This window comes from Monocercomonoides exilis (assembly GCF_001643675.1).
Source record: "Monocercomonoides exilis strain PA203 chromosome Unknown scaffold79-65631, whole genome shotgun sequence".
Taxonomy (NCBI): domain Eukaryota; phylum Preaxostyla; order Oxymonadida; family Polymastigidae; genus Monocercomonoides; species Monocercomonoides exilis.
The window spans coordinates 1-15,403 of NW_027150624.1; the positions used below are offsets into that span (position 1 = coordinate 1).

The 15,403-nt window shown below is 34.7% G+C and overlaps 1 protein-coding gene across 1 annotated transcript; it reads left to right on the forward strand.

Moving 5' to 3' along the window:
* Positions 1-10,079: 10,079 nt before the first annotated feature.
* MONOS_18427 (uncharacterized protein) lies at positions 10,080-12,161 on the forward strand (the record flags this gene model as incomplete). The annotated part of the gene is made up of 7 exons (XM_067871447.1): positions 10,080-10,090; positions 10,559-10,670; positions 10,759-10,847; positions 10,988-11,045; positions 11,395-11,504; positions 11,875-11,978; positions 12,046-12,161. The coding sequence occupies 7 exons, from the start codon at positions 10,080-10,082 to the stop codon at positions 12,159-12,161; spliced, it is 600 nt and encodes a 199-aa protein (XP_067718619.1).
* Between the last annotated feature and the right edge of the window lie 3,242 nt (positions 12,162-15,403).

Genomic DNA, 15,403 nt, shown 5'->3' on the forward strand with positions numbered 1-15,403 from the left:
TTTTGTATTTTTGTTTTTGAAATTTTTAGTAATTTTTTTCGTTAATTTGCTCGTTATTGTTTATTCTTCTGACTTTGATCATCCGTTTTTTTCGCAGATAAAACAAATAGATGCTTTGATAATCAAGAAGAAACTCTATCTGATTATGAACAATATTCTGCAAAGATTTAAAACGAGACTCCTCAATGGATGCAGATGGTGAAATTCACTGTATCACAAAAGACGTTAAAAGATGAAAATCAACAATCTGTGGAAGATGAGAGAAGCCGAACAGTAAGTGACATCAAACGTTCTGGAGATAAATGCATTGATGTGAGAAATGTTGAATCCAGCAAATTTTTGTTCTCCTTTCATATTCGTTATGTTGATAATTCAGTAATCATTTGAGGCATTTGCGATAGAAAATCCGAGATTTATTTTGCCGATGGTGCTTCAAGAGATAATTCCATCCTTTTATTCTTGTGAATCAAGTGAGTCAAAACATCTATGTGCGAATTCTTGATTTTCTGTTTCATCGTGGTTGAACACCGAAAAGAGAACGTTCAATAGCGGGAAATGGTTATCCATTGATCAAGAAAGAACTTTCAGACGTTGTGAGATGGAGGATATCCTTATTTTGATTTCAGAAGAAATAACACTGAAGAAAGAGGGATTTTGTGCCAGAACGATGGTGAAGAAGTGTTGTGTGGATTTGACGCACCAATTGACTCTTCATCTGTGTCATCATTCTCGATTAATGATGATGATCTGAATTCGACTCTAAAATGCGCTCAGTTTATTATTGGACAAAAATGAGTTCAAAAATGATGCCGGAGATGAAGCTTCAGAGGAGCTACAGTGGTTCATGCATCTGATTCACTAACTCCAATAAAAGTTCTGTCGAAAGCTGTTTTTCTTTTGTCTTGACTTGATTGTCAGTTGAAGTCTTTCAAGATACAACTGCTGTTTCATTGTTTTTTCTATGCTTATTATAATTATTTCACCAAACGTCCCAATAGATGCGCCTCAACCTGAAGATAGCATCAAGCCTTTCTTCAATTGAGACTGTTTAGTATCCATATTGAGATAAACGACGAACTCCTTTCAAAAGCTTTTGACAATATTTTATCCCAAAAGATATTTCAAACTTTTTCAATTCTCATTCTCAAAATGGAGTCATCTTTTTCTCCACTTGACATTTTTTTATCCAACATCAATGACTACACTCCTCTTCTCTTGTTTGCAATTATTTCTTGTTTTGCTAATGCAAAATATTATTGACACATCTTCTGAAGTGCCTTCTGACATAATCCTCATAAACATATTCATTCGGATGTGATTGCAAAGCTCGCTAAACGAGGATGTTAATATTTTGTGAAATTAATGTGGAACGCTGAAGCAGAAAACTGCAATCACTTGGAAGAAGAAAATAAAAATGAAGAAAAAGCTGGATGAAGACTTGATATTCTGTTCTGTGATCGCATGAATAGGCAATAATGTTTTGCAGCGGAACATCTGAAATTGAATTTGACTTGGATGCAGAGGGGCATCAGAGGGGCTACCTGAAATGCAAATGATAGAGCAACCAAAACCCGTTGATTTCATATGATTGTTCAGAAATTGGGAATAAAAGAGTTATATGGAATAGCGAGAAGAAGATGAAAAACAACATTCAGAGTACCACATTTCAGACCAGGGCATATGAATTCTGTTTGGATTCAGTCGCTTGTGAATGTTCTTGTGCGGTAGAACGAATCAATTAATTCTTCTTGGAAAACTGAAGGACTGAAGGTAAAATTTGCAACTGATCACACGCTTGTTGCAGCTTCAAATCAAGGACACTATTACATCCTGATAAACGGGGAAGGACAACAGCTCCTCTTACCATGCTGGAACGAAAGAAGAAAAAGATCTTCTTGTCAGCATCATCAATCGATCAAGGCACCTCGAAATCGATCAAGAAAAAAAAGATTGGCGAATCCTTCATTTCTATCATCATCCAAAAAGCAATAAAATTTCTCATAAAGATTGCAGCAAGCGCGAAGATGAATAGAGTCAAAAGGTGCAGAGAAAGACTTGTGGGAGTGAAAACTCGGAAGGAAAGAAGGAAAATTTGGAGAGAAAGATAATGGGCTGATTCAAGAATAATCCCAGCACATCTTGTCACTGAGCCTTCGCAAAAATACAGTCTATTTCCGCTGCTTGCGAAATATGTTTATGGGGTGAGTCAGATTTCGAGAAATTGGAGCAAACTCATCCACAACGTATTTCTTCGGTATGCAATGCAAAGTCTGAGTCTGCACTTCAAGATGACAGCGATGGAATGGATCATAAACCAGTTAACGTTGCGCATGCGACAAAGGATTTCTTCTTCAATGGAATCTGCAGCAGATAATTTCAGAGGAACGTAATCTAACAGGACATATCTTGATTCGCTATATGAATATTAAGTTCTTCCAATAAATGTGGCAGTCATTGCTTCTTGTATTCCACTTCATCCTGGAAACCTTCTCTAGATAATTAAAAAATAAATCTGTAGAATCTGCGTAAAAATCGTATCAATGGTAATTCAACCAAATTAAAGGAAGGAATAACTTTTAGCAAATCATCATTCTTTCTAAAGAAATTGAAAGAATAATGACAAACTTGCATATTTCTTGTATATCTCATTCTCTAATTTCCTTCGCAATATTCCTCATCAAATATTTATTCTCATGATTGCAATTTGTAATGATAATAAAAATAATTTAACAAAATAACTCACAAATGTGCTTACGCTTTTTTTTTTTTTTAAAGAAATATTTTTGCAAAGTTTTGAGCCGAGAAACTTAATTGGAATTTATCTTCAAAGATTTTCTGTACATCAGACTTTTCTTGATTCTTTGATCAATTTTTGCATCTCCAACATTTCACACTGCTCTTCTTGCTTTTGTTGATTGCTGTTCGTTTTCATGTTTAAAATTTTGTCAACGTATATGCCTAGTAAGTTTTGAGGATTTTTGATTTTCAATTCGTTCATCTTTAACAAAACCACAACATTTTTGAAACAAATGAAAGAAACATTAATTTACTAAGTATTCCAACTTGTACGATTTCGTTTGTTCTTGATTTCAGCTTCATCACCTTCAATTTGTACGATCAATTCTTTCTCGTTAATAATTTGGTTTCTTTCTTGTTTTCCACTTATGTTCTATCAATTTCGTTTCAATATCATAAATTAATCTAATTTTGAAAAGAAGAAAAACATTCAATATAGATTCCGAATTGAAAAATGTGAAAATGAAAATTTTCTGTTGGTTTGATCGAAAAGAAATTAAACATTTTCTCTTCTGGCCTTACATTGACGATACCGGTATTTTTGTTGCGATTTCTTTTGCGCCTCTTTTTCTTGAGCAAAAACAAAATAGTTTGTGTTGGAATTATTTTAATTTTGCGAGATAATCAACGATGTTTACATCAATCGATTATTTTGTTCCTGGATGAATTCCTCCGCTGTTTATGTGACCAGACTAAACTAATGACCAATGAGTGATAGATATTCATGTTGAGGAGGTAGAAGAAGGATGATAATGATGAAAGTAAGGGGAAGTTATAAGAATCAGTTCTTACATAGAATTTCACAAGTTTGATTTTTCAATCTTAATAAATTTTTCAATTAAATAATTTTGAAAGGTTTTTGAAAAACTTGTTTGATTAACTTGAGTTATTGCAATGGATTTTAAAAGATGGTTGAAATGAACTGAACAACGGAATATATGAATGAAAAAGAATTCGTAATATTGTCACGAAAAATTGTTCAATAAATGATAAAATGGCGATTGAAGAAAAGAACCTATCCAATGGAAAATTAATTTTGTTGTTGATGCAGTGCTTATGTTGAAAGCGTTGAAAAACTACAGATTTAGCATTAATGAATCAACCTATTGGGAAAAAGAATTAAAAAGATTTTTGAAGAAAAGAAGAAAGAAGAAGAAATGAATGAAAAGTTCTTGACCGATCTTTGCGAATGTTTTGCTTTCTGGATGAAGGCTTCATTACATTTGATTCAAACTCTATTTGTGGCCTTGCCTTTTGAAAACTGCATCCGACAAAGAAGAAACCGAGGAAGTTCAAAAAGATACTGGAAATGGTTTGCTAATTTGGGTTGTATTGAAGAAAATCAAGTCGAGCATTAATATTTCCTTTTTGATGCTTTGAATTATACACTCATTTTTGATTAGGTATTGGTGAAGAACAACTTCTGAATGAAATAAAGAAAATTCGCCATCATCAGAAGCATCGAACCTAACCCAGCTTGCTATGATCAAGCTGCGTGGAGGATGATGGATAGTTTTAAGAGATACGAAATTTATTTAAATGAACTGCAATTTTTGAAGAAACAGCCAAAGAATTGGATGCGCTATGGAATGTGTTTGCCGAAAGAAAAAGGAGAGAAAATAAGAAAAGATACTAAAGAAGAGCTTATTTATTGAGATGATAAAAGTTTAGTATTTCTTCAGCATGCGTGAATGGGGATGAAGAATATGTTGGGCTTTTAAGCAGCTTTATAGATTATTTCGAGAAAAAGGGATAATTACAGAGGAATTAGTAAACATGGATTGGTCTTTAGATTTTTCCGCATAAACAGAAATGTGAAAGTGGAAGACCTTTTGAAAGGAGGAACCATTGATGACAAGTTTTGCAAGTGATTCTTAGACCTTATTGGATGATGAAATTATATTTGAATAGTTTGTTTTTTAAGTTATTCTATGGCGATTGAAAGAAGAGAGTTAAGATGATGAATTGAAAGAAATCAAAAGAAAAGCTTAAAATAAGTATTTGAAATAATCAAAAGGAAGGATTCGAAGATATCATAACAAGCTTTCAAGAAATTTTTGAATTTCATTAACGAAAAACTTTGCTGGACTCGGTTATCATTTGCATTTCTGAATATTTTGTTAATGCTTAACGAAATGATATGTATTAATTTTAGTAACTCGAAAATGTTTCCTTTAATTTTCGGCAATCAGATGAATTAACAAAACTTTGTATAAGTTTTGTTTTGAAAGCAAAAATACTTTTCAACTTATTTTCTGTTATTTATCAGATTGTTCTATTACTGCTTGAGGAAATGTTTTGTTATTTATTCTGTAAACTCTAATTTTTTGTTTAAATTTCTTTCAACAACGTATACAATTCAACATCCCTTCAAGTGAGTACTTATCTTTATTTTTATCATTTCACAAAATAAAAATGCATTTCATTTGAATCTTTATAAACAATATTTTTTCCTTTTAACGATTTCTTTAATTTTGTTTCAGTTTTGTGGTTTCATTAAGAAATGAATATTCATTTGCTCGTTTACAAATTTGAATGTTTCTCCACCGGTCGTTCTGCTATTTTTACTATTTTCTGACTTTAGCTTGCTATTCAAATTACATTTGATTTAGAAACTTAAGAAGGAAATCTAAGATAAGGGATTAATTACGTAGGGATGGTTGGAAAAGGAATAAAATTTTATTTTTTTTGTTTTGACTTAAAATAAGTGAAAAGAAGAAAACTTGCTTGATTAAAATTTGACTTTACTTTTAATTAAAAAGATCAACGTTAGATATCACAAAGATAGATTTTCCTTTCGTTCTTTTCATCTTGATTAGTCTTTGGACAAACAAATTACGGAATGTTTGTGAAATCTCTTTGTTCTTATAATTCCGTCAAACTGGAACAGGCCTTTGTTCAGATGTATCTCTGTTTCTCTACTTTGCATTTTTAAGAAGGTTCAATTACGTTCCAGCAATTTGAATATGCCTCTATTTAATCTTCCTTTTATCACAAAATTTCAACATAAATTCAAGTTGTTAATTTTGAAAATCATATTTTTCGTCTATAATTTCTTTCGCGAACTGACGACTTTGATTTGCACTTCTGTCGAAGGTTTAAATATCTCCGGATTGATAACTAAAGGAACGGGCATTCCCAATTGTTAAAAATGAATGCTGTGAATAGCTTTCAGAGAGTGTGAATGATTGAAAAGGCAAGTAAACAATTGTGAGGTAAATATTATTAAGAAGCATTTGAAATTTATGCATGCAATTAAAGATTCCCACTGTCCCTATCTTTCTAGCGAACCCACATAAGGGAACGGGCTTGGAAAAATCAGCATTCCCTGTTGAGCTTGACTAAGGAGAATCTGTGAAATTTCTAGGAAAAATAAGCTGGAGATATAAAGAGTTAACGGGAAAGGGATGATGGGGTTGGTGTTGGGGCATCGATTGCCAGGTTTTCTATTTCTTTAAAGCGTTTGAAAATTGAAAAGAATTATTTTAAAGAATTTTTAGAGTTTGATCTAAAAATATGGCTGTTGAAATGTTAATATTATTTTCTTTTTTTTATTGGTCATACAAACTGTAATTAAGGTCCTTCAATAGAATTCATGATTTTTTGTTAATCTGGATAAAGAGATGCAATCTTTATTGTCTCAATTTATAAAAATGAATATTTGAAAATGAGGTTAAAAGCTCATTTGATCATGAAAAATTTGTTAACTATTATCTCTTTCAAAGACATTTTCTGATGGGGAGTTCGGCTGGGCGGCACATCTGTTAAACAACAACGCAGGTGTCCTAAGATGAGCTCAGTGAGAACAGAAATCTCACGTAGAACAGAAGGGTAAAAGCTCATTTGATTTGATAATTTTCAGTACGAATGTATGAAAGCATGGCCTACCGATCCTTTGAGTAAAGAAAACTCTTCGAAGCATGAAGCCAGAGGTGTCAGAAAAGTTACCATAGGGATAACTGGCTTGTGGCAGCCAAGCGTTCATAGCGACGTTGCTTTTTGATTCTTCGATGTCGGCTCTTCCTATCATTAAAGCAGAATTCGCCAAACATTGGACGTTCAGCCATACGTTAGAATAGCGACCGAGACAGGTTAGTTTTACCCTACTGATAAGAAACGAATTATCAAGATGATAATTCTTCCAGAGGAACCCAGAATAAAAACATTTATTTTAGTTGAGAAACTAAACTTATACCATACGTAGATTATGACTGAACGCCTCTAAGTCAGAATCTATTCCAGAGAATTATAAGAAGACAATTGAAGGATTATATTGATAATCTCCTGGGCATGCCTTTTGTTAAGAGAATTGATGTTAAAAATAAATAGAGATATGAAAAATGCCATGGCCAGAATAGCCAACGGGATTACGATTGAAAGTTGGTATGGGATGAAGTAAAAATCATATTTGAAGGTGTTGCAAAAATAAATATGGATATATAATGTGATGTCTTGTATCTTGAAAATGCCTTTTGGACTTTTAGACTGAGATTCTATATTATATGCTTTACAGGGGAGAAATGGAAGGTATAATTTTCTTTCAAGTCCAGGTTGACTGGATTGGATGTTGGTCTTTGAAAATCCAAATATTGGTAAAACATTTCTTAGAAGGAATTATAACAATGCTGGTTTGGATATCCTTTCAGGAAAAATGAGATATATTGGTAAATCGATGTCTTAAAGGATTTATTAGACGAATCCATGTTTGGAGGGCCTGGTCAGAGAAAACAAATTTAGTGATTCTTAACGATTTCTTAAATGATTTATAGAAAACTGGTTTATATCCTGGCAGGAGAAAATCCAAATATAATGGTCAAATCAATGTCTTAAATGATTTATAGAAAATCTGGTTTGGAATCCTGTGGAAAAATCCAAATGAGTGAGTCAAATCGATTTTAAAGATTTAAGACAATGACTTTTGGATATCCTGTCAAGAGAAAATCCAAATCTAGTGAGTCAAATTGATGTCTTAAAGATTTATAGAAATGATGGACTGGTCAGAGAAAATGAAATTATGAGTCAAAAAGATGTTTAAAGATTTTTAAACAATAACTGGTTTGGAATCCTGTTAGGAGAAAAAAAATCTTAGGAGTCAAATCGATTCTTAAAGATTAAGACAATGCATAACAGTTAAATAACTTTGAACTTTATGAAATTGCGAATGGCTCTTTACAAAAGTGAAACTTTATTTGACAATGACAAATGTTATTTTTGAATAAAAATTTAATTTCTAAATGCTCCCCCTAAATAATTATTGAGCTAATACTTGGAAAATTTTTTTCTTTTTGTTTTTCGCGAGATGGAAAAAGGGCGGGTTTGAAAGCGATCCGAACTTTGGGTATTTCAGCCATGAGACACCCTTTGCGGAAGGATTTATTTTTAGATCGAAAACCATTTGAAAAATTTAAATGTTTGATTTTAATGGATAAAAAACTTACAATATGTTTTAATCTACAAGAAATTTGTTTTATTTCATTGTGAAATAATGTGATTAATGATAAATGTGAATTTCCATGTTAAGATTAATCGTCTTGAAGTTTTATTGAAATTTTGATAAATTGATGATTTTTGGAGAGATGTATAATGGTATTTTTTATAATATGATAATTATTGTTAGTTCTTGGAGATGAATAATGAAAAATAACATAAATTTCAATGAAAATAGCATTCGCTCAAATTTGCCAAAATCAATACTTATATAGCTAGTGATGAAAATAACAAATGGTGTATATAATGGTATTTGCTATTGGAATTTTCAATTTAAATGATTGAAAATAAACAATTATTCAATTTTTTGTGCTCAGAACCAACCATCAATTCAATTCTAATATTTATACTATATATTATTATATTAAAAAACCAATTTCAATTTTTTGATGTTTTTAATTTTTGATTTTTAAAATATTTTTTATCTTAATAATTTCATTTTTTTATTAAATTATATTTAATGTTCATATAATTTTATATTAATTGATTGATGTATTAATAATAATATTTGAAAATCTAATATTTTTTTTAATCTTAATATAATATTTATTTTTTAATTTTTCATTTATTCAATATTTTTCATTTATTTATGAACTATAAATTTGAATAATAATCCTCTTATGAAAATGTTTGGTTTTTAAAAAATTAACTGTTTTTGAAATTCGAATAGATAAATTAAATATTGATTTAGATCAAACATTTTTTTTAAAAAGATGAAAAGTTGGAAAGTTAGTTTGATGAAAATGGTTTGATAAGATCAGGAATTTTTGATAATGAAAGAAATTAATCGATTCAAATTAATGGAATAATAAAATGAGAAATTGATTTTTTAAATTCAGATAATCGAAAAAATTCTAAGGAAGACTTTTTATTTTTTTTTCAACCATTTGAATTTTAAACAAAATCAAAAATGGAAATTTTTTTTTTTTTTTAAGTTTGAATTTAGCTCAGGTTAGTCAGAAAAAATGAAAATTGGTGAAAATCGGTTTTTATGAAAGTTGTGATCGAAACTTATGAAAACACAAAAAGTTCGGATAATTCGCGAATAGTCCGCTGAATTTTTTTCTCGGGCCAGATTGGTCTGGTTAGCGAGAAAATGTGATATGAAGTTTTTGACTGAAAAAGTGGTGATCTTAGATCAACGACCGAAAAATATGGGGTCTCAGATTCCTTTGATAATTGGCAGGTGGCAAGGTCGTGGGCCCCTTATAAACATACTCGAATCTAAATTTTTCTACCGAGCGGTTGTGGCAGGGCAGTGCGGACAAGTTGGTGATTTTGACTGAAAAATCGAAAAATATTTTTTTCTCGAAAATTTCAAAGTCGATATAAAATATGATTAGACACATGAATTTGAGTTGTAATGTTGTATATTGGTGATTTTTGGTTGGATACGCTTATTTGTAGTTTCTGAGTTATAAACGAATTTTTGAGTGAAAATGGTCATTTTTGAGGTAAATCGAGTATAACTCCAGAAGTAATGTCAAGATAAATTTGATATTAATATATGATATATGTGCATATAGTGCGGTAATAGCATGCATATGGGTGTTGGTGGCGGGGGTCTGGCAGGCTGGTCCAAAAAGAAATAAAAATTTTGAAGGTGACTGGGGGTGCCTGGTTGGTGAAGTCACAGAGAGCGAAGGAGAGGCAAGTGGCTGAATCGAAACACATATGACCGGCACAGTAACCCATGCCCGGATGTGGCCAAACGGCGTTTCGATCGGCCCAGTGGTTGCTGAGAAATCCGAGCGGCTAGTTGTTTTGAGTTCTGTGATATAAAATCACATAGAAAAATGACTTGGGGGTATTGACTTGGGAGAGCTGTGGAGAGTGAAGGGAAGGCAAGTAATCGGAGTTAGAGGGATATGTTGGGGAATGTTAGTGGGGTAGGATGTGGTGCAATTGCTAAGATATCTGTCCAGTGGTTGTCAAGTAACCATGTCACCAATAATTTTTTATATGAAAAATGAATTTTTCTATGATAATTTTTCTATGTGATATTGACTGCCCGACCTCGAAGTGCCATCTTTTTCGAAAAACTCACAGACTCAATTTGAGTTTGACTGAAAAGGGGAGTTGAGTGGAGGATATCTGTGGAAGGGCTGATGGGCAGGGCTGGCAAAGGCCACAGGGCAAGTAGCGAGTGAGGCGGGCTTTGTGCTGGGCCTATGGCTGAGCAGGCCCTGTGGCTTGGCCTGGCTCTATTTGACATATACTGTATTTCCCCAGTCAGAAAAAGGTGACTGAGGGTACAATGTTCCGGTGGTTATAGAAACTCAGGTGTTGGAGCCAGAGCTCCAGAAACAAAAGTGACAGTGTGCGCACAGACTGTGGCTGCACGCTGGGCAGGGTGCTGCTGGGCGCCTGTGTATCCTTCTGGCTGGGTGGGTCAGACACTCACTTTTTCACTGGGAAAACAGACTGGAAAACTGCCTTCCAACCCTTGTATCTTTTATCGGTCATAACTTACAGCTTCGGCTGATGTGGGCAGAGTGGGCGTGTGGGCAGTGGCTACAAGGCTGGGTGGTGGGAGTGTGGCTGGGCTGGCTGGCTGAGCGGTGGTGTGAGAAAAAGTGAGTGAAAAATGACTGGGCCAGCCATTGAGGTACCCCTCTCTTTCAACGAACGTATCTCCTCAGGTGTTGGAGGGAGAGCTCCAGAAACAAAAGTGACGGTGCAGCGGGGGACCAGGGCTGTGCAGTGGGCGGGGTCTGGTTTGTGGGCTGTGGGCCGGGCCGGCTGGGTGGGCTGTGCACTGGGTTTTGTTCAGTCACTTTCATTGAAAAAACCTCAAATATGGTAAATGACCCCGGGTGCCCAGACCAGAAAATCCATCTTTTCGAAAAACTCATAGACTCAACTTTACTACACTCAGGTTTCCTCGATTTTTGTGACTTTTGATACTAGAAATACACTATGAAAATGGAATGTCTGAAAAACCTGCTTTGATACTAAAAAGTGGGAAAATTACACTACGCCGAGGTTTTCGTGGCGTAGTGTAATAAGGATGAATTTGATACTAGAAATTTGAGCTCCTAGGAAAAGTGACCAAATTACACTACACTTCGAAAACCTCGGCGTAGTGTATTTTGAGGTTTTTGATACTAGAAAATTTTGTCTATGAAATTTCTCTATGAAAAATACACTGTGGACCCCCATGTTCACAGACTCATAGCGCCTCAGGGGCAAGTCAGCGAAACTTCTCGTTGCCATAGAGGGTCTCGCTGCACACTCGCTCTACACAATGGTGGTAATCTCATTAGGCTCAGTTGGATTGCCCTGAAGTTACAAGGCAAATACTCATATCTTTCCTATGAAAAACCCTTTCTCAATGATATTTTATGCTATGGACCCTGTATATTCCATGGGTCATAGGGAATTACCTTTAAGAGCTGGAAAGTTCTAGATGCCATAGGGCAAGTAGCTGTGCTCTTGGAGTATCCAATGGTAGTAACATCTTTGCCCTCGGTCTATATGCCTTTTCACTATACTCAATATACTAACATCTTTGAATGAAAAAGGTTCATTTTTCATAGGGGACCCCTTATGTTCCCACTCTCATATCTTTTGATCGGTCATAACTTACAGACATGCCAATGGTGCTGTGGGGTGGGCATGCCCTGCAGGTACAATGTGGCACACATTCGGCTGGTGGGCTGTGGCTGGGCCAAGGGCAGTGCCAGAAAAAGTGAGTATTTTCCATTGACTTTTTGAGTGACTTGGACCCCCTCATTGGCTGGCCTGTAGCGAATCACACAGGAATCTGGGAAAGTTCTCGATGCCATAGGGAAACTCGCTCCACACTTGCTCTATCCATTGGTGCTATCGCCATTGCCACTCCTCAACTTCCCTTATATCTATGGTCGATATACTAGTATCCTTCCTATGAAAAACTCCCTTTTCAATGAAATTCTATACTAGGACCCCCTTATGTTTGTTGGATCATAGCTCCACAGGGTTAAGAGCTGGAAAGTTATAAATGTTATAGAGGGTCTAGCTGCACACTGTGCCTAGCCAATGGCAGTATTCCCGTTGGCCTCCTATGTAATGCCTTGCCACCACACTCAATATACTACGATCTTCCTATGAGAAATTTCATTGAGAGAAAATATTGACTGGGACCCCTTATGTTCCAACCCTTGTAGTGCCTCAGGCTTGAGAGTGCGAGACTCGAAAATGTTATAGAGGGTCTAGCTATACTCTCCCTCTATCCATTGGTGAAGGATCCAACTACTCCACTTGCCTTGGAGCCATAGGCAAAATACATGAACTTTTCATAGAAAAAGTGACTGACCTCCCCTGTGTTCCCAGCTCTCATATCTTTTTTACTGGTCATAACTTACAGCCAAGCTGATATCACTGCAATGTGCCTACATACTGTGCCTACAATATGGCACACATCCAGTGTCTATGCCCTGCCTGTGTAATCCACTGCAGCCATTATACTCACTTTTCATAGGGAAAGTTGACTCAGACCCCCTTATGTTCCAGCCCTTGTAGCTTGCCAGGCTTAAGAGCTGGAAAGTTCTAAATGCCATAGAGGGTCTAGCTCCTCACTCACTCTATCCAACTATCCCACTACTATTCCCACTGCTCTTATCCCCTTTTCACTATACTCAATATACTAACATTTTTGTATGATTTTCCACTTTTTCATATAGGACCCCCTTGTCTTCCAACCCTTTATATCTTTTTATCGGTCATAACTTACAGGCTAGCTGATGGTATGAGTTTGTGCGTATGCTCTGCCGCTACGTTCCCATAGGCATTCCACTCCACTCCTCTGGCTGCTCCAGCAGCAGTGTGAGAAAAAAGTGAGGTTTCATAGGGGCATTTCGTATGGAAACATTGAAGTGGGGATAGCGGGCCAGGCTTAAGAGCTGGAAGGCTGGAACAAAAACCAGATGAAAGGCAGCGAGGGCATACACAAGGTGGTGTGGTAGTGGCAAGGCTTTGGTGTGTCCCCATCCCAAGAAACACTATGGAAGGATACTAAAAATTTTCATTGAGTATTTTTCTAGTATCATTTTTGGGCATTTTCACTACGCCGAGGTTTTCGGGGCGTAGTGTAATTTTGAGATTTTTAGTATCAAAGCAGGTTTTTCGATGAGGTCGTTTTCGTAGTGTAATTCTAGTATGAAAAAGGGAAAAAAACGCGAAAACCTGGGCGTAGTGTAATTGAGTCTATGAGTTTTTTGGAAAAGATGGTGTTCGGGGTGCGGGCTGTCGGGGATTTTTACGGAAGTATACTTAGGGGGACACCCCCCGAAAAAATTTTTTTTCTGACTTCATTTTTTTTCGACAAAAGTTGTCTGGTGAGGATAGTCTGAGCCAGGGCTTATGTGATATGGGGTTAGTATAGAAGTGTGACTTGTATATGAAACTCCATAGGGAAAAAAGTGGATTTTGAATGAAAAATTTTGTATAGGGGGCTGTCTATTAGACTGAGGCATTGTGTAATAGTGGTCTATTGTATATATATGTATATAGTATTATGTCATATGTATAGCAAATAGGTGGGTAGGCTTTGTATGTTAAGGAAGATAGTATATGGTATTTGAATGGGAATAATATGTATGTGTCTCTTTGAATGAAATACCTTTGCATGATTATACAGAAACTCACTGAGTGTGAAGTATAAATGAAGGTGGTTCAAAAGGGTGGGTTTGTTGGGTCTGATAAGAACGAAAAGCAACATGTGATTGTATATAAGGGCTAAGCAATACATGTTTTATGAAAACATCTTCTGGTAGCAATGGCTGATCAGATGGGTCGAATAATAAAGTGAGTTGTTTGAATCTTTGAGTCTGATGTGTAAAAATGTTGGATGAAGAGATAAAAATGGCTCTAATAAAATCGATTAGTCTGAAAAGTTGTTGTGAGAGAGTGCTATGCTAGTAGTGAATGTGTGTTGTGAGGCAGTATAGTATATGGTTATGTGGGGTGAAGTAGTTTGAGTTGGATGCAATGAATCCATCTTGGAGAACTGCTTGATTTTAGAAAAGCAACAATGTGGGGATTTGTGTGAAAGTGTTTGGGGTGTTTTTGTTCTTGGAAATACATGTATGTTGACTTGTTTGAATATTGTAGAAAAGAGTACTTCATGAAGTCGAGACCTTGTCTATATGTCTGGTGTGGTCGATATGTATATGTGTATATCATTGATTAAGTTCAGATGGATTGTTATTGCACATAGTAACTATTGGGTTTGGTTGCCTAATATGTGGGGTTGGATTTGACTATCGAGAGATAGAATGTGACAATGATGAAATCAAAATGAACAGTTTCTCTGTTTGTTTGAAGACATAAATGTCATGTTTCTATTTGTTGAGAGTATTTGAACTGTTACAATTATTTGCCACTTTTTCAAAAGGTGAAAATATAATTGTAAGATGCGAATGAAAAATCATATTGTAATGATCTATCAGAGCTTTTTATATTATTATCTTCTTTTGATGATGATGAGAAAAGTGTTTTGATATTGAGATTACATTGTGATAATACAAATATTAATGATTATGATTGGATGGCTCAATAACTATAAAATCAGTTATTAAGTTTATCTGAAAGAAAATAATGTGTTAATATTTGAGAAGGGAAAATATTGTGTCTATTCTTGAAACATCATCATCTTTGTGAATGGTGATGTTTTAATAATTATGACTAAAATACTATATTATGTTGTCTTTAACAAAACAATATGATATATATTATTTTATATTAGAAAAAGACATTAGTTGAATGAAAAATTTTAGTTAATGTTTTTTTCTATATATAAATGTATCTGGTCGATTCTGCCAGTAGTCATATGCTTGTCTCAAAGATTAAGCCATGCATGTGTCAGTATAAATAACTTGTATTTATGAAACTGCGAATGGCTCATTACAACAGTTATAATTTATTTGACAATGACAATGTTATATTTTGAATAGAAATATAATTTACTACATGGATAGCCGTAGTAATTCTAGAGCTAATACATGCGAGAATTCATTTTTCTTTTTGTTTTTCGGAATGGAAAGAAGGGTGGGTTTGAAAAAGATCCGACTAAGGGTGTTTCAGCAATGAGACACCCTTTGGGGAAGGATTGTATTTATTAGATCGAAAACCATTAGGA